The sequence below is a fragment of the Gallus gallus genome, chromosome 18 (assembly GCF_016699485.2).
Source record: "Gallus gallus isolate bGalGal1 chromosome 18, bGalGal1.mat.broiler.GRCg7b, whole genome shotgun sequence".
Classification (NCBI taxonomy): Eukaryota; Metazoa; Chordata; class Aves; order Galliformes; family Phasianidae; genus Gallus; species Gallus gallus.
In genome coordinates, this window is record NC_052549.1 from 9646742 (window position 1) to 9670667 (window position 23926).

A 23926-nucleotide genomic window follows, 5' to 3' on the forward strand; every position below is an offset into this window, starting at 1 on the left:
CTGCAGCCAGGCTACAAAAAAGGAGCAGGATTTGTCCAGCCCAACACAGCCCACCCCTGCCAGCGTCTGCACCCAAGCGAGGAGACATCTCTCTCCTCACTGCCCATAGAAAGGACAACACCACTGGCCCTGCACCCCTGACTATGCCAGCTGCAAAGTAAGTTGTATGAGTCACCTGCCAGCAATGCCCCTGCTCCCTGCTGGCTGCGGGGACGTGGTTACAAGTTGAGGCAGGGACAACACTCCCGCAGGTGGCAGTGGCTGGGGAGCAGCATCCCCCATTCCTCCCCAGCCCAGGGGAAAGGTGGAGAGGGCACCATATCGTGAACTCAGCTGCAACTGGTCCCCAAACACAGCACTTGCACAAACGCTCCCCACGCCAGTAGCCAGGCAAGGACTGGGCACCAGCCCCATGGTCCCAGTGAGAACACAGCCCCAACCAGGGAGCTGTGTGCTGAGCTGTGCCATAGGGCTGACTCTCAGTGCAGAAGGATGGACAAACACATCCTACCAGCTCCTTCTCCAGCGCAGCACGGTGACAGACAGGTGAGACGGGGTCATCCTCAGGCTGTTTATTGGCATCTCTCTTGGTGCAGCCCCACCAGCTGGTGCCTGGCTCACCAACAGGCAATGGAAGAGGGGGGGAGGTTTGCTACGCAGAGAGCACCAAAACCACCCCCTCTCCAACCCCAGAGCACCCCGGGCATCACCACCACCGCGTGCCCCTTGGGCTCCCAGGCCTCTGCACAAAACAGAATTAAAATAAAAACACCTCCACGCTGCCAGAGAGGCAGAGGAGCGGCCACAGTCACTGCATCACCCCACCGAGTCCTCTCCAGGGTGCAAATCATAGGGGACATCAGCACCACTTGCACTCCCGGGGGCTCTGCTGGGGGGCTGTGCTGGGCCAGGGGCAAACAAAGAGGGCAATTCTTTGTCCACAAGGCTGCTGGCCCTGTTTCTCAGAGGGTCCAGGCTGGGGGCTTCACCCCCCGAGGGTTACACAAACAGAGCCCCTCTCCCCACGCAGTCTCCTCTGCATCGCCACCCGTTCCTGCGTCCTTGTGGGACCCCCGGGTTGGGCTGTGGCACAGCCAGGGCCCCTCTGCAGCCCCGCATCCCGGCCAAGGAGTCCAAAACACAGAAAGCTTTGGCCGAAAAGAGGAGCTAGGTTGTGCCCCCCAGCCCCAGCACTGTCACTTGGCATCCTGCTCCAAGTCCTGCTGAGAAAAGGAAAAAGCCTGAACCCGAGCAGCCCCTCCTCAGGCTCTCAGCATCTCCATCCTCTTCTCCTCCTCGCCGCTTATTTCCTTGATTTCTCGGACTCTTCTTTTGTTTTCTTTTTTTTTTCTTCTTTTTTTTTTTTTCTTCGTATTTTTGTATTATTATTATTTTTTTGCTCCTTCGTTTCGTGTGGTTTTCTTCTGCTCCCCTTTAAATATCAAACAAAAGAGGAAAACCCAGCGATGGGGGCTCTGGAGCCGGGGGCCAGGCTGCTGGGCGGGCGGTACAGGGTGCCGGGCTGGCTGGGGGGGTTGCCGGGGGTCTGTGGGGTGGGAGTCCTGCTGGCTTTGGGCCGGAAGAGGCTGCCCTGCTGTGTGGAGGTGCTGTTGGAGAGGGGTGTGTGGTCGGGCTCCCCGGAGTCGCTCTCGGTGTAGCTGTACGCCTGCGCCCGTGAGATGCCCTTCTGCTGCCGCCGCCATGAGTTGTAGTAGGTGGGGTCGCTGATGTAGTGGTTGACAAAGGAGTGGGCTTTCTGGTGAGCCGGGTCCACCTCGTACTCGCTGTCGCTGCCCTAAGGGACAGTGCGAAGGGTGAACGCGGGGCAGAGCCGCCCATCGCCACGGAATCGCGGAGTATCCCCGAGCTGGAAGGGACCCCTAACGACCATCAAAGATGGGGAGAGCTTTCCCAAAAGACGGAGGGGGTGGGAATGGCTGCAGCACCGCGGGGGCGGTTCTGCTTTCTGCTGAAGCGAAATAAAACCTCGCACAAAAGGGCTGCGTGGCCCTGGGGCCCCGCTGTCCCCGGGCTGTGGGGACGGGGGTGCTGGCGGGCGGCCGCCTGCCTCCTGCCCGCGGTAATTGGATTCAGCTTCTCCTCGGCGCGCACAAAGGGCCCATTGAGGGGCGGCGGGGAAGCAGCACCGCGCCAGCTTTCGGCTCTCGCCGCTCTTCACAGCTCCTCAAAGACACTCGATCCCCGCAGAAGGGAGCGGGGCTGGGATCCGCGAAAGGAATCGGCGTGGGTGGAGAAAGGGGGGCTCGGGGCTGACCCTGCCCGGGGACAGGGCTGTGCCGTAGGGTCCCCCCACTCCCCCCCTTCGGTCTCCCCTTTGTCGCCTCTTTGCAGCATCCGGCCCGGGGGTGATGCTCAGTGCTCCCTGGGGGCTGTGCTCCCGCCCGGCCACAGCTGCCCGCTGCTCCGCGAGGACACAACAGTGCCATTCTGCGGGGTTGGCAGAGCTGTGGCCGTTGCCATCAGTGACCGGGCAGCAGGACAGTCCCCAACCCCGCGCTGCCCCCTGCAGTGCCACATCCCCCGCACATGGGCCGGGGGCCGTGCCAGCTTCCCACTGGATCTGTGCCGTGAGGCCGTGGGGAAGCACTGCTTAAGGGCGGGATGGGGTACGGGACAGGCAGTGCTGTTCCCAAACGCACCCCGGGATCTGCACGGTGTGGGGAAGATGCATAAGGAGGGCTTCCAGCTGTGCTCGTCTTTCTTCCAACCCCCGAGCCCCCACATCCCGACCCCATTTGTGCAGTGGGTACCTGGGAGTCAGAGACCTCGGAGGGTTTCTCCGTCAGGCTGCTGCTCTCGGCGGGGATCAGGTCGTTGTATTTGGTCACATCCTCATCCGAATAGTGCAGGCTGCCGGGGCTGGGGCGCGGCGGGGACCTTGGGGACAGGCAGGTGCTCAGCACAGCAGCAGCTCAGGGACACAGCGGGATACCCCCGGATCAACATCAACAGCCCCCCCAGGACTCTGCCCACGGGCATGATGTCTGACCAGCTCCCTCCTGCCCCACGGCGTGGGCCCCTACCGGGTGTAGATGCCATTCTTTCTGCAGAAGGAGTTCTTGACGGAAAGGCGCCGGTTGTTGAGCTCCAGGGCAGGGAAGCTGCTCTCATCCAGGCTCACCATCTCACCGTGGGTCAGGGCGTTTGCCTTGGAGCCATTCCCTGCAGGACAGGGACTCAGCATCCTGCAGGCTCCCCGAGCCCTCCAAATGGGGAAGCAGCATGGGGTGGTCCAGCCCCATTCCCTGCCCCAACCCATGCCCACACTGAGTGCAGTTTGGGGACACCCATGAGATGCCCTGTGCCCACAGCAGCGCCAAGCTTTGGCTCACACCGTGCCCTGCTGCACTGCCTGCAGCTCCCTCCAGCTCAGCGGCTGTTTGCTTAACGAGGAGGTCTGGATTTTCCCCACAATTTGAGCCCTTGATACAGCTAAGAAAACAGGGCTGTGTTTGACTAATCCCAGTGACCTCCGCCAAGCCCCTGAGCTGCCCTGACTCCACAGCTGACAGCAAGACAAGCCGTTTATTTAATCCTCAGCTCCCAGCACTCCCCATGAAGCACGCAGCATCTTCCTGGGACATCAGAAGAGCCCCAGAGCAGTCACCCCGAGGCAGGCTGGGTGCTGCTCTGGGTGCTCACCACCCCACTCAGACCCCAAAAGCAAGCAGGGCTGCCCGCCCCTGAATGATTCCCCACTGCCCAGCATGCAGCCTCCCCATCACACAGGCACATCATCCCTTCTGATGTCCCCAGCAGGTCCCCATCACTGCCACCACCCCAGGACAGCAGAACTCCAGCGCTCACCCGAGTCTGACTTCTTGGCATACTTCTTGCTCTGCCCACGGATGATGAGCACGAAGACAAGCAGGAGGATGAAGATGAGCCCCACCAGGGCAATAACCACCAGGAACCACCACTCCTCATAGAAGGGGTTGGCTTTCTGGGCTGGGGCACAGCATGGGAGGGGATCAGAAAGGGACTGGCAGGGGTGGGCAAACTGGTACGGATAAGGGGACCCCAAGAGGGTTTTGCGAGCTCGTGAAATAGGGATAAGCAAGAGGAGACAGCATCCCCTGGGGGGACCCCTGTGGCTACCTGAGACAGAGGGGGATGGTGTGCTGGGGGTCCCATAGCCATAGTCATTGACAGCGATGACACGGAAGTCGTAGCTGACCCCCTGCTTGAGGATGTCCATGCTGAAGGTGTAGGAGGTCACTTCTTTGGGAATGTCTTTGATGAGGATGTCCCAGAGCCCCTCGTCTGGAGGAGAGAAGGGGATGGGAGGGGAAATTGATTTCCCCTTACAACCCCAGCGGGGAATGTGTCCCTCTGCAGCCCCTCTCCCGTTCCCCTCCCCACACCCACACTGGGAGCATGTCCTCTGCCATCTGGAGCCAAGCTCGCTCGCTGCAGCAGCATTAACATGCCGTAGCACCCTACAGAGCTGATTTATCACCACCCCCCTCGTGGCCAAGGTCAAGGCAGCTCCCTGGGGAGCACACAGCACCGGCTCCCCATTAGCGGTTGGTCAGATCATCTGTGCTGTGATCTGCAGCGCAGGGAAGTCGTTAGTGCCAGGATACAGGAGAAGGAGCAGCTGTGCTTGCAGCTCCCTGCTGCAGGGATGGGGACCTTTGTCCAGCAGCCCTCCCAGTTCAGGATGGCCTCAGTGCCCCTTGGTCCAATTTCCCTGGCTGAGGGGACACCATGACTTCTACGAACGTGAAATCTGAGCAGCTTGGTGACTCATTTGCCCCTTTCCATCTATCCCTTATTAGCATTCTCAGGGCGAGCACATGGCCAACACCAGCTCCTAGCCCCTAACCCAGCCCACTGCATGTCCAGAAAGAGCCGGTGCTCCCTGCTTCAGTTTCCCTAAGCCCAGAACACCACTGGTGGAGCCGCAGTACCTGAGGGCCGAGCTTCAATGACGTATCTTGTGATGGGTCCTTGGCCGGGGTCTCCGCTCGTCCAATGGATGGTGATGGCTGAGCCATAGCGGGAGATGAAGGGCTCTCCAGGAGGGCCAGGAGCACCTGGGGACCCAGAGCAAAGCTGGTGGCAGGAGGGAACAACTCATATGGGACCGAGCAGCGGGGAGCTGTCCCCAGCCATATCTCCTCTGTCACCCCAGCACCCCCACAGCCCCCCCGCTACCTTCCCCTGGCCCCGTGGTGATGTTTGCTTCAACGTCCGGTCCGTAGGCGAAGGTTTTAGCCCGGATCCGGAAGCGGTAGGTGATGCCCTCAGCCAGGTCCTTCACCTTCATCCACAGCGGGCTGTTCCCCTTCACATCCACCGTCACAATCTTACTGACACCTGCAGAGATGGACGCTGAGCCGGGACCCCCCCGAGTCCCCTCGGATGCCCCCGCTGTGCCCTCACCGTCCACGGGCATGCAGGGCTCATAGACCAGCCTGTAGCCCTCCAGGATGCCATTGGGCAGTGGTGGTGGCTCCCAGGACACGTTCACCGATGTGGTGGTCAGCTCACTGAATCGGATGGAGCCGGGGGCACTGGGGGCTGCAAGGGAACGTGGAGGGGCAAAGAGAGCTCAGTGCTCCTGGGGAACCCCCCAGCACTGCATCAGCCCCAAGCACCGCCCCGTGGAGCTGTGCCATGGCCCCACCTGCCTGCTGTGTCCGGGCCGTAACTGGGGTGCTGCGGGGTCCGTCTCCGGCAGCATTGAAGGCAGCGATGCTGACCCAATAGGAGGTGTACCCCGTCAGGTTCTTCAGCTTCACCCCGGTTTCGGGCAGGAAGAGCGTCTTCACCCGTGCGCTCTCGTTCTGCCGCTGCGCCTCCCAGAAGTGGATCTGCAGGAGGAGAAGTGGCACTGACACCCCAGCTCGGTGCGAGTGATCTCGATTCATTCCCCCTCCCCACCAAAGCCTCGTGGTGCTCAGCCAGCCGGCACAGCCCTGCTCTCAGCCCCTGTCCTGGAGTGGCTAGAGCTCTGGGTATGCCCAGAGGGAAAACCCGGCCCCCCTCCAGCACGCCCCTGGCACGGCTCCGGGCGATGCCGGGCATCAGACAGAGCGCAGCTCACAGCTGGCTCAGGGACAAGCAGCGCTGCGCTGCACATCAGTCGTGCTGAGATCACCTCTGAGCTGTGCCCAAACCTCAAAGGACAGGGCTGGGAAGGAGGAATCACGATGGATGCGGAACCGGCAACCCGGTTACATCCCCATCAGTGACCCTATCAGATCCAGCAGCACCCCGCGGCGGGGACCGGGCGCAGCCGAGGACCGAAGGCGCCCTCTGGTGCTCGGAGGCGGGCAGGACCGTCCGGCACGTCCCCACATCCATTCCCCGTCGGTACGCACAGCACCTTCCCGGGAACCCAGCCAGGAACACAGCTCCTCGCCAGGGTACCCAGCACCCTCCGACAGCACTCACACAGCATCTCCCCAGCACCTTCCCAGGGCGCCCAGCACGCTGCCAGCCTCTCCCCACGTCCTCCCCGTGGCCCCAGCGTCCCGCAGCCCCAGCTCGGTGCCAGCTCTCAGGTGATGGAGCCCGGTACCTTGTAGCCCTGGATGTCCCCGTTCTGGCTCTCGGTGGGTGGTGGCTCCCAGGTGACATCCAGCTGGGTGGCAGTGGCTGCCTTCACGGCCACATTCTGTGGTGCTCCGGTGGGCACTGTGCCGAAGGAGGGGGCAGGGTCACAGCCCAGCTATGACCAAGCTGGGGGGAAGCCCCCCTGAATGTGCCCATTAGGGCCCTAAAGAGGGGATGCAGGGGGAACATAGGGACACAGGGCAGAATGTGGTGCCAGGATGTTCCAGCCCCCTCTGCAAACTCACCTGCTTCGCCCACAAAGACCTCCTGGGGAGGGCTGGGGGGTCCCTCACCCACCGCATTGTACACACTCATGCGGATCTCGTAGCGCCGGTGCTTGCTCAGGTCTGCGGGGAGAGAGGAGATGGGGTGAGCAGAGTGCCACCTTCCCAAGGGACCCCACAGAGCCCCCTCCCCAGGAAACAGGAGGGTGATCCCAAGGGGCAGCGGCAGCAGACAGGCAGAGGTGTGGACACAGAACATGAGGATTCACCTCGCAGAGCAAGCAGGCAGAGGGGAGAGACACAGGGGGTGGCAGCGTGGGGGGGACAGGGGCACAGAGGGGCGTGGGGAGCAGTGACTTACTGTCCAGTTCGTACTGGGTGAGGGATACCTCGCTGAGGTTGTGCACGGCGTAGACAGCTGGGTGGCACGGAGCAGCGAAAGCAAGCAGTGTTAGTCCTCCTCCCAGCACTGCCTCCCACCCAGGGCACCCCCATAAGGAGCCCATCACCTCTGAGGGCTGTCAAAGCACTGAGGAGCCCTTCAGTCCCCCCATCCCATGAGTGGATCTGGGCAGCAGGGTCCCCATGGGGGATTAATTGCTGCTGGGAGCAGCCTTGGGCTTTACCCCCCTCCCTCATGTCCCCGCTGTCCCTAGAGCAGCCGTGACCCCATTCCCCCCAGGGCCTGAGGATGGCAGCACACAGACACACGCACAGCAGGAACATCACACAGACACGTGTGTTACATGCACACTTATGGACACCCGTGTGACAGACACAGAGGGGTCTGAGCACAACAGGACTCAGCCAGCACAGCACAGCGTGTTGGGGACAGTCTGACTCAGTGGCACAAAGGTGACGGCTCCACAGGGCACAGCTTGGCTCCGAGCTGTACCCAGCACAGAATGCTGGTGCAGAGCACGTGATGCAGGACGCTGCCCTGCCGTCCCCCACCCACCACCCACTGTGCCCCACGTATCCCTGTGCTTCCTGGGGCCGCAAACACTCACGGGTGAGCTCAGCCCACGTGGCGCCGGGGTTGCCGATGCCGTGCAGGGTGAAGCCACGCAGGCTGTCGTACAGCAGCTCACGGTAGCGGAGGCGGAAGCCCAGCAGGATCCCATTGATCTTGTCCTCAGATGGGGGCTGTGGAGTGGGGAAGGTGAGGGGCTGCTCTGAGCCACTGCCCCTGGGATGGCTGTCCCCAGCCTCAGCGGGGTGCTTTGTACCCAGCGCCCAGCCCTGGAGAGCCACGGAGTGCTGCCCGGCACTGCCACCCCTCGATGCCACCTCCGGGGGGACAATACCTGCCAGCGGATGAGCACGGATGTGGTAGTGTGTGGGGTGACAGAGAGGATGGTGGGGGCTTCCTCGGGGGCTGCAGGGCAGAAGCAGGTGGTAAGGCCTCGGAGACATGCAGGACACCTGATGCTACCATATCAGTGCCATGCAGGAAGGCACAGCACCGCCCCCAGCCCTCATGGGCACCGACCTGCCTGCAGGGTGGTGAGCGACTCCGACTCCTCGCTGTACTCGCTGTCCCCGATGTCATTTGTCGCTTTCACACGGAACTTGTAGGAGGTGAAGGGCTTGAGCCTGAATGGGAACAGAGCAGGACGGGGGCAGTGAGGCCAGCAGGCACTCCTTGGGCTCCATCCCTCCCACAGCGCTTCACAACCCCACTGCGAGCGCTCCCCATCAGGTGGGGAAACTGAGGCACTGGGCAAGCGCCCAAAGCAGAGCCCATCTCTCAGCAACCCAACCCCACGACCTGGCATCATTCAGTGCCTCACCTGTCCACGACGAAGGCTGTGGCATTGTGGCTGATGGACGCAGGGTGCAGTGCCCACTCACCGCTGGGCAGCTCACGGGTCTGCACCGTGTAGAAGCGGACAGGGGAGAGCCCATCACTGCCCGGCTCCCAGGACAGAAGAACACTGCGGGCACGCACGTCCTCCTGCCGCACCAACGGCTTGCTGGGGGGCTGCGGGCGATCTGGGGGAGGCAAAGGGCTGGGAGCATTGTGGGCACAGCACCGGCACGCCGAGCCACAGGCTGGACCCCCCCCCCGCCCCGTACCTCTCTTCTCTGTGGTCACCACGAGGGCTTCGGCTGCCTCTCCCCAGCCCTTGCGGGTCTGTGCTGTGATGCTGAAGAGGTAGGTGGCCTCGGGCTGCAGGCCGGTGGCCGTGTACTGCCGTGTGCTGGGGCCCAGCACCTCGCTGACAGCCGCGTTGGCCGTGGTGGTGTTAAGGCGGTGGGTGAGCTGGTACGCTGCAGGGACGGGGGTGGCACCGTGGAGGACAGCCCTCAGCACTGCCCTTTGCCTCCCCCTCCATCCCTGCCCCGCTCCGAGCCAGCAGTGAGGGGGTCTCTCCCTGCTACGTTTGGGGCTGAGCTTGCTCATGTGGCTCTGAGATGCTCAGGGGTGGCGTGGAGCTGGCCCTGCCCCTCCCATACTGCTCCTGGCTCCCATAGGCTCTTTGCATCCACCAGCAGAGAATCACAGCATGGCCACAACAGCTCCCACCTACCCAGGATGATGCCGTTGGGGGCTGTGGGCGGCTGCCAGATGAGCCGCACAGAGGTCGTCCTCACTTCAGGGAACAGCATCCCCACGGGAGGCCCAGGCACTGGAATGAGAGAGACGGGGTTCACCATGGAGCACGAATGAGTGCACAATGCCCGGCCCTATGCAGATGGCACCCGTCCCCACTGTGCGTCCAGGTTAGAAAAGCTCCAGGGAGCAGAGATAGGGAGGGATGGGATGGCATGGCCTTAGACACCCTGGGTACCCCTCACCCCTGTGGGATCTTTCTGCCCGTCTGTGCACTGGCACTCACCATCATCCAGAGTCCTCTCGAGGATGGGGGGCCGGCTGGGCACGCCATCCCCAATCCTGGTGAAGGCCAGCACACGGATTTCGTACAGCATGAACTTGCCCAGCCCTGTCAGCTGGGCACTGCGGGAGGTATTGCCCTCTGCCAGCCAGAACTGGGCACGTGCTTCCGAATCCTTCTCCTTGTACATCACCTGAAACAAACCCGTGTGACACAGCCGGGCTTCCCAGGTCCTCCACGGTGAGTGCTGCACAGGCTCTCAAAGGCAGCACAACCTGGGCAAGCTGTGGCTCCTGGGGCAGGGCACAGGCACTGGGGATGGTGTAGCTGCTCACCTTGTAGCCCAGGATGAGGCCGTTGCAGTCCGCCTCGGGGATGTCACTCCACCGCACCAGCATGCTGCTGGAGGACGTGGCCTGTGCTGACACGTTGCTGGGGCCAGAGGAGGGCACTGGGGGGGGGATGACAACGAAAGGTCAGCACTAGGAACAAGCGCAGGACAGCGTTGGGCCGGTGGGACTGCTGGTACCTGACTCCCGCGTGCGTCCCAGCACCAAGTGGCTCCAGGGCCCTGAGCCAATGGCGTTGAAGGCTTGGACCTGCACCCGGTACTCGGTCCACTCCTCCAGGTCCTCGATGGTGTACTCCCGCTCCACGCGGTCATGGATGACGTGCACCACTGCCCGCCCTCGCCCGTCCGAGCGCAGGTAGCGGATCCGGTAGCCCACCGAGTCGGGGTTCCCATTGTATTCCTGTTCCAGGAGGGGCTGGCACAAACAGTCACCATCACTCCTGATGTCCCACAGCCGACTCCAGGCTGTCCCAATGGGCACTGTGCCCACGGGTGCAGACCCTCACGGTCCCTCCTCACCATCCAGCGCAGCCACAGGCTGGTCTCACTGGCCGTCCGCAGGGTGACATTAGCAGGTGCCACATCCGGGGGGGCCTGCAGGGTCTGGATCCTCCGGGAGGGCAGGCTGGGGGGGCTGGTGCCCACGATGTTTACCTGCCGCATGCGGAAACTGAGAGGAGAGAGCAGGGTCACAGCAGGGACCAGAGTGCTCTGGTCCCCTGGGAAGGACGGCACAGCCCTGGCCACTTGCCTGTAGTAGGTGTAGGGATTCAGATTGGGCACTTCCAAAGAGCGAGTATCGGGCTCGTTAGCCAGCTGGTGGACAAGCCCCCACTCTTCGGCCTCACCATTCTGGCCCACCTGCAGGAAGGCAGTGGGGTGAGCCACGCCCCGGCACCCTCTTTGCCACCCCATAGCCATCCCATACCTGTGCCTCCACCTGCCAGCGGGAGATGGATGTTTTGCCATCATAACCCGGGCGAAACTGGAGGGTGACGGAGCGGGGACCGATGTTGGAGATGCCCAAATTGGTGGGGGCACCCGGGAGCTCTGCAGGGACAGGACAGGGTGGGTGGCACCAGCCGCTCACCCCCAACACCAGCTGCATCCCACGGCGTTCCCACACCACCACACTCACCTGGTGGCACTCCCGAGGAGATGGTGGAGGAAGAAACCTGGCCCTGGCCCTTGGAGGTCATGGCAGCCACCTCGATGGTGTAGGTGGTGAGGGCAGTGAGGCCGGTGACACGGTACTCCAGCGTGACGTTGGGCAGGTAGTGGGTCACCCGTGTGTTGGTGCGGTTGTATTCCTCCCAGGAGATCCTGTAGCCTGAAGCACACCCCGTGCCATCAGCTCCCAGTCACCCACCCCGTGGGGATGAGCAGGGCGTAGGGAAGGGCTGCGGGAATAGGGTCACGGGAGGTGCTGCAGGAATAGGGTCACAGGAGGTGCTGCAGGAATAGGGTCACGGGAGGTGCTGCAGGAATAGGGTCACAGGAGGTGCTGCAGGAATAGGGTCACGGGAGGTGCTGCAGGAATAGGGTCACGGGAGGTGCTGCAGGAATAGGGTCACGGGAGGTGCTGTGGGGTTGGAGGGCAAGTTGCTGTAAGGTCAGGGATTGGGGGAGATGCTGTGAGGTTGATGCAGACAGATGCTGCAGGGTTGGGGCTCAGCATCCCCACCTGTCAGAATGCCATTCTTCTCCAGGGGCTCCTGCCAGCTGACCTTCAGGGATGTGTCCAAGATCTCACTGAAGCTCAGGTGTCCCACAGGGCCGGGCACTGCCCAAAGACACCCAGGCTCAGCACACAGCCATGCACCCACGGGAGCCCACGGGACCCCACACGGAGCGGGCTCCCCAGGCGTAGGGCTTCCCAGGGCTCACGGGCACCCCGTGCCGCATCCTCCCCAGCACCAGCAGGACCAGCCCCACATCACCGGGCTGCTCTCTGCCACCCCGGGGCGCACAGAGCCTCCCCGTACCGTCCTCGTGGGTGCGCACCAGCTGGGGCGGGCTGCGCGGGCCGTCCCCCGGCGTAGTGAAGCACAGCACTGACGTCAAATACTCGGTGAACTTCTTCAGCCCCACCACGTAACCCACGTGGACACTGTCCTGGAAGTTGGGCCTCACTGTCACCACCGTCGCCTCTTCCTCATGCTCCGGTTCCCAGGCAATAAGCTGCATGAATCACACGACATCCCAAGTTGGAAAGGACCCTTCCACCTTGGAAAGGACCCTTCCACACTGGAAGGTAAGCAGGCACTGGGACAGGCACCATGGTCCCCACCACACCAGCGCCATCCTCCGAGCATCCCCAGCCCCCTTTATTTATTCAGCGCTGATTAAATATCAATTAAGGATGCAGGGAGCACTCGATGCTGTCTGACTGGTACGTGTTTACCCTTACAAGCCGATACGGAGCGCACACTTGGTGATTAACTCCCATTGATAACAGCGCGTAATCACCCGCTTGCCTTCGTTTAGGAGGTATGTTTGGGCATTTAATTGGTATTGTGCAAGATAGCCTATAGCAACTTAATTAAATACTAATTAGGCCCTAAAAATACTAATCAAAAATACTAAGTGGCATTTAATAAGAATGTTAAATATCCTTCTTGTTCTGGTTATCTCATTCAGCAGCAATTAAATTCCTGAACTTCTTTTGAGTGGATTAAGAAACAAGTTTAATGTTTCAATTCAATTTAATTAACGTAAATTTGAATTAATTGCAAATTGCATTAATTACAGAGAATCCAAGACCATGCAAGTGTTAAATCTCAGTAAATATTGCTTTAACAGTTGGGCTGGAATCCATTAAGTTAGCTGGGGGGGGCTGCAAGGAGGAGTCACGCTGCGCTGTGTGGGTTGGCCAAGGGGCTTCCTGCTGCACACTGTTCAGGGAGACCTGCAAGTAACCCCTCACCTTGTAGCCCTGATTGATGCCGTTGATGAACTGGGGGCTGGGGGGGTTCCAGGTGAAACGGATGGTGGTGGAGTTGGTGGCCTCGGTCTGCACGTTGCCCGGGGGCACAGTGGGGACTGTAAGGACGGAGGGCATGCTGGCAGCAGCTCTGGCTCTGCTGGGTCTCCTCCCTCAGCATAGGGACTCCAGGCACCTTGGAGTGCCTCATCGTGGGGCTATGTCCACGCCAGGTCCCTGTGCTCATCCCTGGTACCCCCCCAACCATCCTCCTGAAGCCCATCCCCATCCCCCCACCCCATGGCACAGCAGGGCCAGCCAAGCCCCCACCCCACCGGTGCAACCACCAAGCCCTGCCCAGCCCTGCCTACCTCCCTGCAGCGTCCACTCTGTCACCTTCATGCTGTACACCCCCAGGCCAGCGCTGTTGTACGCCGCCACCTCAATCTCGTAGTTGGTCCAGATGATGAGGTCCTCCAGGAGCAGGTTGTTGACATCAGCATTGGTGATGTTCTTGAACTGGTAGCCCACGGGCAGCCCGGCCAGGCAGTACCTGGAGACCAGCTGCCATCAGCACTGCACCCCGGGACAGTGGGGAGAGGTTGCCCACGCTCCCCCACAGGCGCCTACCGGATGATGTAGCCCTTGAGGACACCGTTCTGGTGGCTCTCAGGGGGTGGCTGCCATTGGATCATGATGGACTGGTTGGTGCGGCCGCTGGCGATGACGTTCTGGGGGGGTGCAGAGGGTGGCTCCTCGGGCAGGGACACTCTGAGGGGCACCAGGTGAGGATGAGCGCTCACCCCACTCGCAGATGCCTGCCCCCCCACCGCCGCTCACCTCTCCGTGTCCTTGCTGAACTGGCTCCTGCCCACATCATTGACAGCACAGAGGCGGAACTGGTAGGAACGGGCGGGCACCAACCCCCGCACCACCACCCACGTCAGCTCAGGGTCGACGCTGGCCAGCAGCACTGTCCAGGGTGCATCTGTGGGGAGAAAGTGGTGAGCAGGTGGAGGATACAGCCTGCAGGGTTCCCGCATCCCCTGCCCTCTGGCTGAGCAGTCCCACGGTCCTCAAGCTCCACGCAGCATCTCCTTCCCATCCCAGTGTGATGACAGAGACCAGGCTCCAGCCCGCATCACCAGATGGGTTCAGCAGAGCCATCACCACGGGGACGACCCCATGGTCTGGGAGGTGGACACAGCCCCTTACTGTTCTCAGAGATCTCCACGAGGTAACGCAGCAGGGGGCTGTTGCCATCGAAGGGCTTGGCCCAGGTCAGGTTGATGGCCCGCTTCTCCAGGGGGCTCAGGACGGCCACGGGGCTCTCAGGGGCATGGGGGAGCTGCCTGGACGGGGCGGGGGACACGGCGGTTAGGGCTGGGGGTACAGCGGGGCACGCGGCACCCGTGGGGTGGGGGTCTCACCGGACACGGAGGTGGGCACTGCGTGAGTCATTGCCGCCGGCCGAGAGCACCTTGCAGGTGTAGGTGCCGATGTCCCCCGACCAGGTCTGGGAGATGTGCAGCGTGCCCGTCTCATCCAGCCGCAGCCGGGGGCCGCTCTCCGTGCCCAGTGGTGCACCATCCTTCTCCCAGATGTACCTGTGCCAGGGGGGAATGCGGTGGGGTCCTGGCACCCTGCAGCCTCCCGGTAGGGGGGACCCGGTGCTGGGATCCCCGTGCGCACGGCACCAGGTGGCACTGCAGGACCACCGAGCGCCAGCACAGAGCGCATCCCGCTCCCTCCCCGGCCCACGACCCCCACCTGACATCCACACTGGGGTCGTGGGTGACGCCGCAGCTCATGGAGGCCTTGGTGCCCTTGATGACACTCTGGTCCTGCGGTGGATCGGTGATGCGTGTCCGTGCTGTGGGGGGAAAGGATGAGGGAACAGCACTGCCAGAGGGGCTGCAGGGCGCTGGTGCAGGGGTAGAGCCACCTGGCTAATGGGACTGGGGACAGCGTCACAGCTGGCCACGTGGGTGCCAATCTTAGCATCCCTCCAAGCAGAGCAGCCACGTTCTAGTGCCCATCCCTGGCACTGCACCCAGCAGGGTCTGACCTGCAATGCAGGCACCTTACCCCAGACCACCAGGTCAGCAGAGGCTTCATCCACGCCACGGGAGTTGGTGGCCAGGCAGGTGTAGGTGCCGGCATCAGTCAGGTGTGCGGGGCTGACAAGCAGGCTGCCCGACTCCAGCAGGGTGAAGCGCGGGAGCTGCACTGAGCCGCTGGCCAGGATCCGCTCCCCTGGGGGACACCGGGGGGTCCGTCACCCACAGCCATCAGCCAAGGCCGGTGGCCACGTGCTCAGGGACAAAACCAGGAGGACGAAGGCTTGGCCAAGCCCTGTGCAGCGAGCTTGCCAAGGACCCCCTGGACCATGCAGGCAGAGCACCGTGCCCCCAGCCCCTGTACCTTTCTGCCAGGTGATGGCCGGGCGTGGAGCCCCCGAGGTCTCACAGTTGAGGATTACGGACATGCCATCGATCACCGTGCTGTCCTGGGGACCCCTCGTGATGTTGGGGGCGATGCCTATGGAGCAAAGAGATGCACAGACACCCCTGAAGCCCTTCCCAGCACTTAGTCTTGGCACGGGGGTCTGTCCCTGTCTGGGAGGTCCCATCCCATGCAGGCCATCCTGGGCTCCGGGATGGGGGCTGACACCTACTAGTCACAGCCAGGTACGTGGTGGTCTGCACCTCTCCGGCTGCGTTGCGGGCGAAGCACTGGAACATGCCAGTGTCGTCAGGGAGCAGCCCACTGATCTGCAGGCTGCCATCTGCCAGCAGCTGGAAGCGGGACAGCTGCTCCGGATGGATGAGGGATGCGTCCTTGTACCAGGCCATGTCGGGAGGTGGCACACCTGCAAGGACCGGGTCGTGTCAGGCATAGGGACATGGTAGGTGCAAGACCACGACAGGCACAGGGTCATTTGGCAGTTCACCTTTGGCTTGGCACGGGATGGCCACCACCTTCTCCATCTCCGCCGTGATGTGCCTCTCAGGCTCCTTGACAAACTGGGGGGGCTCTGCGAAGGGAAACACGGAGACAGGCAGCATTAGCACTGGGATTCTCCGCACCCATCCCGGGGGGCTGAGCCCGGCCCCACTCATTGCATGCACGGCAGTGCCTCACCCAGCACAGACAGGTAGGCGCCCTCAGCCACAGCAGGCACACTGCTGCTGCGCAGCACAGCCTCGCACTCATAGTAGCCGCTGTCTCCCAGCGTGGGGTTGAGGATGGTGAGCCGGCGGCTGTAGTCGCTGATGCCGCTGGAGATGGGCACGCCGTCCTTCTTCCAGATGATGTGCAGCTTGATCAGTGGCCTGGGGGGGGGCGGGCAGGAGGATGCCATGAGCCAGCCCCCCTGAGCCCCACACTTCCTTCTACCCCATGGCACACCTCACCCCTGGGTTTGCAGCCCCATCCCATCCCCATCGCTACTCGCCTGGCGTTGGCCACGCACTCCATGGTCACCTCTGAGGTCCCGGCCACCACACTGGTGTTCCTGGGTGGGACAATGATGGTGGGTGCGATGGGATCGGCGGGGCCACCCACGTCTGGGGAGAAGCAGGCCAGAGCGACAGCCATCAGCACCCCCCCTCCATATGCCATGGGGGGGCAGGAACCGCAGGGCTCTGCTCTCCCGCAGCACACCCAGCCCATCACAGTGGCACCTGGGAGTTACTCAGCTCCCCATTCACCCCCCTCCTCCCATAGGATCCTGTGACACCCCACAGCCTCCGCCCCATACGGCAGCTCCTGCGCGGCACCAGCTGGCAGGGAAGGAGGAGAAGGGAGTATATAAAGCAAAATAATTGCAACAATAAAAAACCCTCATGTAGACGCTGTAAAAATGTGATCGTCGTGAAAGCTGCTGATATAGCTGAATCCATAAACATGGGCTCTAAGTTGTTTATTACGCACCGGGATGCCAAGGTACGGAGCGGCTGATTAATGGGGCAGGTGGGAAAGGGGGACAGGGAAGGCATAACAGCAGCCATGGAGAGAACAGCAGGAGCTGGGACAAGAGGACCAGTGCCACAGGGACACGTTCCTTAGGATGGGGTCATCACCCGGACAGGCACCAGGGAGGGGACCCAGGGGACACGGGCACACGGCTCTCCTATAGATCGAGGCTGATCAATACGGACCAAGAGTGGTCCTTGGCCAGCACATGGGCAACAGCAGGGCAGCCAAGGGGCTACACGGCACCATCCTGGCACCTAAGGGCACCCCGGCAGCACCGAGGTCGGGATGGCACAGGGAGAGGGGCTCTGCTGGTGCTACAATTAGCGCTCGCCGCCGTCTGCAGCACGGCCCAAAGTGCCTAAATAAATTTGGAGGCAGCCAAACCGTTAAGTCAGCAGAAGCGGAGCCTCCGAAGAGATTTACTGCAAATTAAAGGTGGGTGGCAGCCAGGCGGCGCCGGGGGAGCGGGGCACTCACTGGCCACGGTGAGCGTGATGGGCTGGCTGGTCTTGTTGTCCCCGTTCTTGTCGTTCACTGCCTGCACGTAGTAACGTCCCGCATCCGGGGCCACCGTGGAGAGGATGACGAGGGTGTTCTCCAGCGTGATGGCTCTGTGGGGTGAGCATGGCATAGGGGACGTGAGCCCAACGAGGATCTGCCAGGACCCCCCCCCCCGTCACCCCACCCCACAGGGAATCACCTCCATCCCGAACCCAATGGGGACGCAACTGATGTGTCGGGACCCTCATTCCCCCTCCCCACGGGTACGGATGGGATCAAACCATCCCAACCCCAAACACGTGCCCATCACATGGGGGAGCGTAGCTCAGCCGCTGACCCTACAAATGAGCCACAGACTGAGCCCCACACTGCGCCCCCACCCTCCCATGCGCAGCAATCCACGGAGCACAGCACACGGTGCAGATTAATAGGGCCCGGCTTATTTATTTATTTATTCTTACGGAACGATCTAATCTGCTGGAAACATAAAATGGTCTGGAGTGGGGGGGGGAGAATATATTTTACCATTAAATATGAGATAAAGGAGTTTTATCTCCTCAATCCTGCTTTGCAAATAGAAAAGAGACCGGTTCAGTTCCTGCATAATGTGGGTTACAAATTCAATTCCCGCACGCCGCGCTGCCGGCGATGGGCTCAGCGTGCGGCCCCATAGGGACACCCCACACGCACACACCGTGCCCGCTCCTCCGCATCGCCTGCTGCCCCGGCACGTGCTGAGCCCCCCCTGCCCCCCCCCAGGCTATTTTCCTATTTTTTTGTTGTTGTTAAAATCATTTCCCTGATGACAAACAGCCGCCAAGTCCCTCCCTGGGTTTTAGTGCAACAATCTCAAGACATCTGTTAAACATCCTCACTGCTGGCTGAACAAGGACGGCGGCAGCCGAGGGAAATGGAGTATCTCTGGATGCTGGGGGGATGCTGGGGTATACCGGGGGGATACTGGGATAGAGGGTGCTGGCAGAGTATTGGGAAGATACAGGCCAGATATTGGAAGAGTACAGGGAAGATACAGGGGAGATACTGGGATAGTAGTGGGGAGATAGCGGGGGGGAACTGGGGAGGTTTTGGGGTATTGTGGGGGGGTACTGGGAGAGTACTGGGAAGATGCAGGGAGGATACCGGGGAGATACTGGGAAAGCAGAGGGAAGATATAGAGGAGATACTGAGAGAGTACTGAGGAAGTATTGAGGGGACACTGGGGAGGAACTGGGGTATGCTGGGGGGACAGTACTGGGAGAGTATAGGGAAGATACAGGGAAGATACTGGGGAGAGTACAGGGAAGACACAGGGGAGATACTGGGAGAGTACTGGGGAGATATCGAGAGGATACTGGGGAGGTACTGGGGTATACTGGGGGTTGGGTTGTACTGGGGAGGTTCTGGGAGAGTTAAAGAGAGAATACCGGAGAGAATATTGTGGAGATACTGGGAGAGTACTGGGGAGATACTGAAGGGACACTGGGACAGTACTGGGGTATACTGGTGGCTACTCACATGCGGCTGCTGGGGGAGATCTTGCGCCCGTCGCGGAACCAGGTGACCTGGGGCTGGGGGAAGCTGGCGATGCGGGGCGCCCGGATGACGGCCGCCTCCCCGTGGGACACGCTCTGCTGCGTCTCACTGTCCTCAAAGCTGCCCATGTCTGCAGAACACGTGGGAGAGCTGCATCAGCTGGGGACCCAGCGGGATCCATCCCCAGCAGGAAGAGGGCTGGAGATGACAGGGATGGGCTCTCCACAAAGACACAATAGGGCCACGCTGGGCTCTGCTCTCCCCTCATCCCAAGAGCCATCCTCGCAGCAGCCGGAGCTGATTAACCCCATCACCCCCAGGGAGCACGCTGTGGGTGCAGCGAGGAGGGCTCAGCCCTGGCACCGCCCACCAATCCCCACAGGGAGAAGCACAGCACAGCCTTGGCTCCGCACACACGGCAGTGGCACCGCTGCCCTGCACAGCTGAGAAAAGCAGAAGCGAAGCAGGGTGCACTGAGAGTGGGAAGTGGGGGGATTTTTATTGACTTCCCTTAATCGCTGTAATTAAAAACATGTAAAGAATCTCTTTTTAACGACTTTGCCATTATCATTAGTTGTTAGCGCAGCTGCCTTATTAATTTCCCATTAGCTCCCTGATTTGTCGCCGCTCCTCGGGAAGGGGTTGATGAGGACAGGACTGGGAGCATCCCACAGGGAAGGGACAGCAAAGAGGGGACGCACAGCCACCATCCCCAGCACCCCAATAACCCCCACGCTGACCCCCTCCACCCCGATGCAGCCCCTCCCGGTTCCACCCCTCCCAGCTCAGGGCTGCCCGGGGTGCCATCCCATGGCTATCACTTACAGGCCACCTGCACCTCAGTCTGGCGCTGCAGCAGGGCTCCCATGCGGTTGCGGACGATGCAGCGGTAGAACCCGGCGTGCGTGCGGTCCAGCGAGGTGATCATGTACCTACAGGGTTGGGGGGCACTCAGCGCACAGCCCCCAGGGGAGGCTGCAGGTCTCAGGGCAGAGCTGCGTTTGCTGCGCCGGGTGCTGACCTCCTCCCCAAAGAGAGGCTGCTGGAGGTGTGCGAGTGTGCAATGTGCCCCTCGGTGCAGGCAGGCAAGGCCGTGCATTCTGCAGGAACAGCCCTAACCCTAACCCGTTTCCCCGGGAGGCTCACAGCCATGGTGCCAAGCACACCGCCACGCTCCTTCCCGGTCCACCCCTCTCCCACCTGCATGGTTTGGAGCCACCAGCAGCAGAGACGCAGCCCAGGACCTGCAGACGGTGCCACCTCCTCCACAAAACCAACCTGGGGACACTCTGCTTGGGATGCCCTCCCCCCCAAGCAGCTCCAACAGCCTCATCAGGGCACACATGTTGGATGCTGGGGCTGTCCTGGGGGGTTCTGAGCATCCCAGCTGCCCAAAGCCCCTCCCCAGCCCCATACACACCCAGAGTCTGAGCACTGCTCTGCAGCTGAGCCACCTTATCAGTCCTACTGCCCTCGTGGCTGCTCTTATCAGCCACCAGAGCTGCAAGCTGATAAGCAGATAAAGGGAACAACCACATCTCCACTCGTCTGCCACCATCCAGCATCACCCCACTGCCGCCAGACCTCCAGGGGTCATTCCCAGTCCCTGGGGTGGACACCCCCATCGGCTCCATGCCCCCCAGAACGGGCTGCAGCTCCCCCAGCCTCACAGGCAGCAGCCCCACGGGGGACAGCTCTGCATCGCTGCCTCCCGAACAGGGAGTGCTCCAAGATAAAGTGGAGAGGGAATAAATAAGAAAGCTCCAACCCTCCTCGCCCGAAATCCAATCTTGCATTAAAGCATGCCTCGGGCTGTTGCAGCAGAGCTTTGTTTGTTCTTTTGATAACAGAGAGTAAATTAAACTTTCATAAGGCACGAGGAACACGTCCCCTCTGCTGGGGATCTCCTGGTGTGGGAGCTGGGATGGGGGCTGCCCCCGAGCCAGGGTGGGTGCTCAGCCCCTGCCCCATGTGCAGGAGTTGCAGATGGGAGTTGTGGGCTCTGCAGGCCGGCCCCAGGCTGCTTTGGGGATGCTCTGACAGTTGCACTACGGAGCAGGGCTGGGCTGGGTTTGCATGCAGAGATAGTGCCTATGGGATGTGGGTGTGGAATGGGAGATGTGGGCATTCAGGGGTGAACCTGCTGGGAAGAGCCGTGTCCCCACTGCCAGGCGTGGTGGCGATGGCAGCCCCAGCACAGCACAACACTGCCATCCATGTGGGCATGGACAGGGCAGGATTTGGAGGGGTCCCATCTCCTCATGAAAAGGGGATGTGAGGAGGGGGTCACACAGCCCCAGCAAAGGGCACACTGCGTGCCAGGGACAGCCCGGTCCCACCCGGAAGGGAGGATGCCCTTTGGGAACGAGTCCTTGAGTGTCACGGCTGATATTTAAAACGATCCCTGCAGGCTTTAAATAAGATATTTCAATTCCAGGGAGCTGTCAGGAACGGATGCGGACACCAGAAATAATGGGCACGCTCTCCTTGTGTTGTCCTCGCCCATAAATCACACGCACGCACCGCGACTCCCAACCACACGCCGTGGACGGACAGACAGACAGACAGCAGCCGATGCCCACATGAGCCCCGTGCATGGAACCCCCCGGCCCTCCCTCCCTCCACACCCCCACCACGCTCAGAGCACCCCCCAACGTGAGACATCCCCTCTGCAGCACCTCATCCCCCTATGGGCACAAGGAGGCTTCGCCCCCACAAGCCCAATTAGCAGAGCCCCGGCCCCGTGCTGCTGGAGCTGGAGGAGCTGCTACAGCGACCAGCTTTGCACACACCTAAGAGGATGAAAATAGCCCAGAGAAAGGAAATCAATTACCGGGCGCAGTCTGGCCTGCAGTTATTAAGCAACGTGAGCGGAGACTTTGTTCTCTGCCACTTGGCTTCTGCACAGCCTCCATCCCACATTGCTCCGATGCAATTTCCGTCAGCGTGGCCGCAGGACGACAGGGACTGAATTTGTGCTGCTCGAAGGGTGGGAGGAGCAGCGAGGCAAAGGGTGCGGTGCACAGCCCCCCTGGTTCCGGCTGGGGGCTGCAGCACCCCAAAAGCTGACCCGACCCGGTTGCTCAGCCCACAGGCTGAGCGGGTTCAGGCTGGGACAGAGGTCCTGCCCCACTCCCAGAGCATCCCTGGCTGCTGACGCCTCTGTTTGAGCGTTTGTTTGTTTTGCTTCTAAGGACAGAGGTTGACAAGGCATTGTGCATGGGGAAAAGCACTTCTGAAGCAAGAAATGACCCACGCATCAAAACATGCTGAGATGGCAAACAGCCACAGTCTCGAGGCTCGGTCAGGCGGCGGCTGTGCCACGCTCACCCCGGCGGCCCTGAAGCCACATGCCAGGAGACCACGGCTCCGCAGAGCTGCCAGCAGCAGGAGGAGGATGAGGCAGATGGATGGGCTTAAATAGGAAACCACGTCCTCTCCATCCATCTATGCAACCCAGAGGTGCCTGCCCCACTCCCGTCAGCAGCTCAGCCGTGCCCATGGAAGCTTCCCAACTTCCCGCGGGGGCTCCAGCCAGAATGAGAGCTGCAAACGCCCTAACCCCAATCCCAAAGAAGCAGCTGCTTTCAATCTGGGGCACAGACATCACACCCACGCGCCACAGAGGGGATGCCACTGGGCACCCCAAAGGAAAAGCAACCCCAAAGACACCCCTCCCACCTCCCACGGTGGCTGTGCAGGGACCCCTCCCCATCTCCCCATTGCTGCGCCCACATGGCACAGCACCAAGACAAGCCACAGCCCCCCTCATCCACAACCCTGGCAAGGCATTGGCAGCGCCAACACCACAGGGCTCCAAAATGCTTCCTGCTCTGCTCCCCAGCACGCTGCCTTGTTATTATAGGGTCATTAACAGTGCCCCCGCACTCCAGCACAGCGCTGCCCCAGCCCTGGCTGATGCTTGCACCTCTATTATTGTAGGGTTGCTGAGGAGCGTGGGGCTGACACTGCAGAATTATTATTAGATTGAGGAGGTGGAGTGGGGCCGGGAAAAGCACCAGCCAAAGGATTTGATCCATCACATTTGAAGCCAGAAGAGTACAGAAATCTGTGCAGTTCCTCCAATGCAGCACAGTAACAGCAACAGCTGGATTGGATTTTGGATAGAAGCGCACTGGCACGGCCCCCTTTGATTAATATCCTGTATAACGACTAATTAATTCTAGAGGGGACATGTATTTGAATAGTTACTGTGTGATAATGAAATGTCAAGTGAGCATTAAACACACTTAGCAGAGGTTTAACGACTCCCTGAGCCATGTGCCCCAGCACCTCACCCTGCACTGGGCTCCCGCTCAATACAGCTTAAATACACCCCCCAGTATTTCATCAGCCCCCATTAAGCGTGTTACTGAATCTCAATTAGCTCCCAATCAGAGAGGGCTATGTTTGGACACATGTGGCTGGAGCCATCATCTCATTGCACACCAGAAGGGATTCCTTCAGGTGAGGGAATTGCAAGGGCTCCATGAATTGCTTCTTCCATTGGCCCTGCTGGAACCCTGAGCCAACTAACAAGGCGTTCTTGCACCCCAGGGGCACCAGCAAACCCCCCCCAATGCTGCCCCTACCCATTCCAAAGTGCCACACAGTGTCACACCGCGCCACAGCAATGCAAGCAGCCCCAACACACAGCAGGACACAGCACTCACTCAGCCTGCCTGCAACCCCCCCCCCCCCCCCCTTCTGCTCATCAACTCTTGTTAATTATATTAATGAATGGCAATTAGTGCCCCAGGCTGTGCTTCACACCTGGGCTGGCACAGAGCTCACTCAGCCGTCAGCAACACGCTCCTGGTGGGCAGTGTCACAGCATGGGGGGGCGGGGGTAGAGCACCCTGCATGCCCCCAGCTGTGTCTTTGGAGGGGGGTCCTGGCTCTATCTTTTACAAAAACTGAGGACAAAGTCCATTTTTCAACTAACTGGGAGCCTCTGAAGGCCATACAGGTTGGCAGTGCGCTGGGT

At 61.1% G+C, this 23926-nt stretch overlaps 1 protein-coding gene across 3 annotated transcripts in view; it reads right to left on the reverse strand.

Moving 5' to 3' along the window:
* Window positions 1-551: 551 nt before the first annotated feature.
* SDK2 (sidekick cell adhesion molecule 2) overlaps window positions 552-23926 on the reverse strand; it is a 42689-nt gene continuing 19314 nt past the window's right edge. The window contains exons 3-45 of one of the 3 annotated variants that reach the window (NM_204538.4): window positions 19765-19871; window positions 18922-19069; window positions 17383-17516; window positions 16382-16493; window positions 16069-16259; window positions 15878-15961; window positions 15602-15796; window positions 15349-15465; window positions 15013-15180; window positions 14695-14797; window positions 14355-14531; window positions 14140-14276; window positions 13765-13912; window positions 13555-13695; window positions 13296-13477; window positions 12928-13043; window positions 11987-12182; window positions 11686-11784; window positions 11140-11331; window positions 10930-11051; window positions 10753-10862; window positions 10521-10671; window positions 10179-10416; window positions 9985-10100; window positions 9653-9842; window positions 9344-9442; window positions 8889-9083; window positions 8603-8804; window positions 8302-8405; window positions 8117-8187; window positions 7820-7955; window positions 7171-7227; window positions 6831-6932; window positions 6551-6666; window positions 5654-5840; window positions 5410-5547; window positions 5182-5343; window positions 4935-5060; window positions 4120-4284; window positions 3829-3969; window positions 3045-3183; window positions 2772-2898; window positions 552-1795 (exon numbers count right to left, since the gene is read on the reverse strand). In NM_204538.4, coding sequence (NP_989869.2) covers window positions 1442-1795; window positions 2772-2898; window positions 3045-3183; window positions 3829-3969; window positions 4120-4284; window positions 4935-5060; window positions 5182-5343; window positions 5410-5547; window positions 5654-5840; window positions 6551-6666; window positions 6831-6932; window positions 7171-7227; window positions 7820-7955; window positions 8117-8187; window positions 8302-8405; window positions 8603-8804; window positions 8889-9083; window positions 9344-9442; window positions 9653-9842; window positions 9985-10100; window positions 10179-10416; window positions 10521-10671; window positions 10753-10862; window positions 10930-11051; window positions 11140-11331; window positions 11686-11784; window positions 11987-12182; window positions 12928-13043; window positions 13296-13477; window positions 13555-13695; window positions 13765-13912; window positions 14140-14276; window positions 14355-14531; window positions 14695-14797; window positions 15013-15180; window positions 15349-15465; window positions 15602-15796; window positions 15878-15961; window positions 16069-16259; window positions 16382-16493; window positions 17383-17516; window positions 18922-19069; window positions 19765-19871 — 6295 coding nt within the window. In that variant the 3' untranslated portion in view covers window positions 552-1441. Of the gene's footprint in view, window positions 1796-2771; window positions 2899-3044; window positions 3184-3828; window positions 3970-4119; window positions 4285-4934; window positions 5061-5181; window positions 5344-5409; window positions 5548-5653; window positions 5841-6550; window positions 6667-6830; window positions 6933-7170; window positions 7228-7819; window positions 7956-8116; window positions 8188-8301; window positions 8406-8602; window positions 8805-8888; window positions 9084-9343; window positions 9443-9652; window positions 9843-9984; window positions 10101-10178; window positions 10417-10520; window positions 10672-10752; window positions 10863-10929; window positions 11052-11139; window positions 11332-11685; window positions 11785-11986; window positions 12183-12927; window positions 13044-13295; window positions 13478-13554; window positions 13696-13764; window positions 13913-14139; window positions 14277-14354; window positions 14532-14694; window positions 14798-15012; window positions 15181-15348; window positions 15466-15601; window positions 15797-15877; window positions 15962-16068; window positions 16260-16381; window positions 16494-17382; window positions 17517-18921; window positions 19070-19764; window positions 19872-23926 lie in introns of those variants that run through there. The other 2 variants (XM_015279868.4, XM_040649455.1) reach the window with 2 other exon arrangements.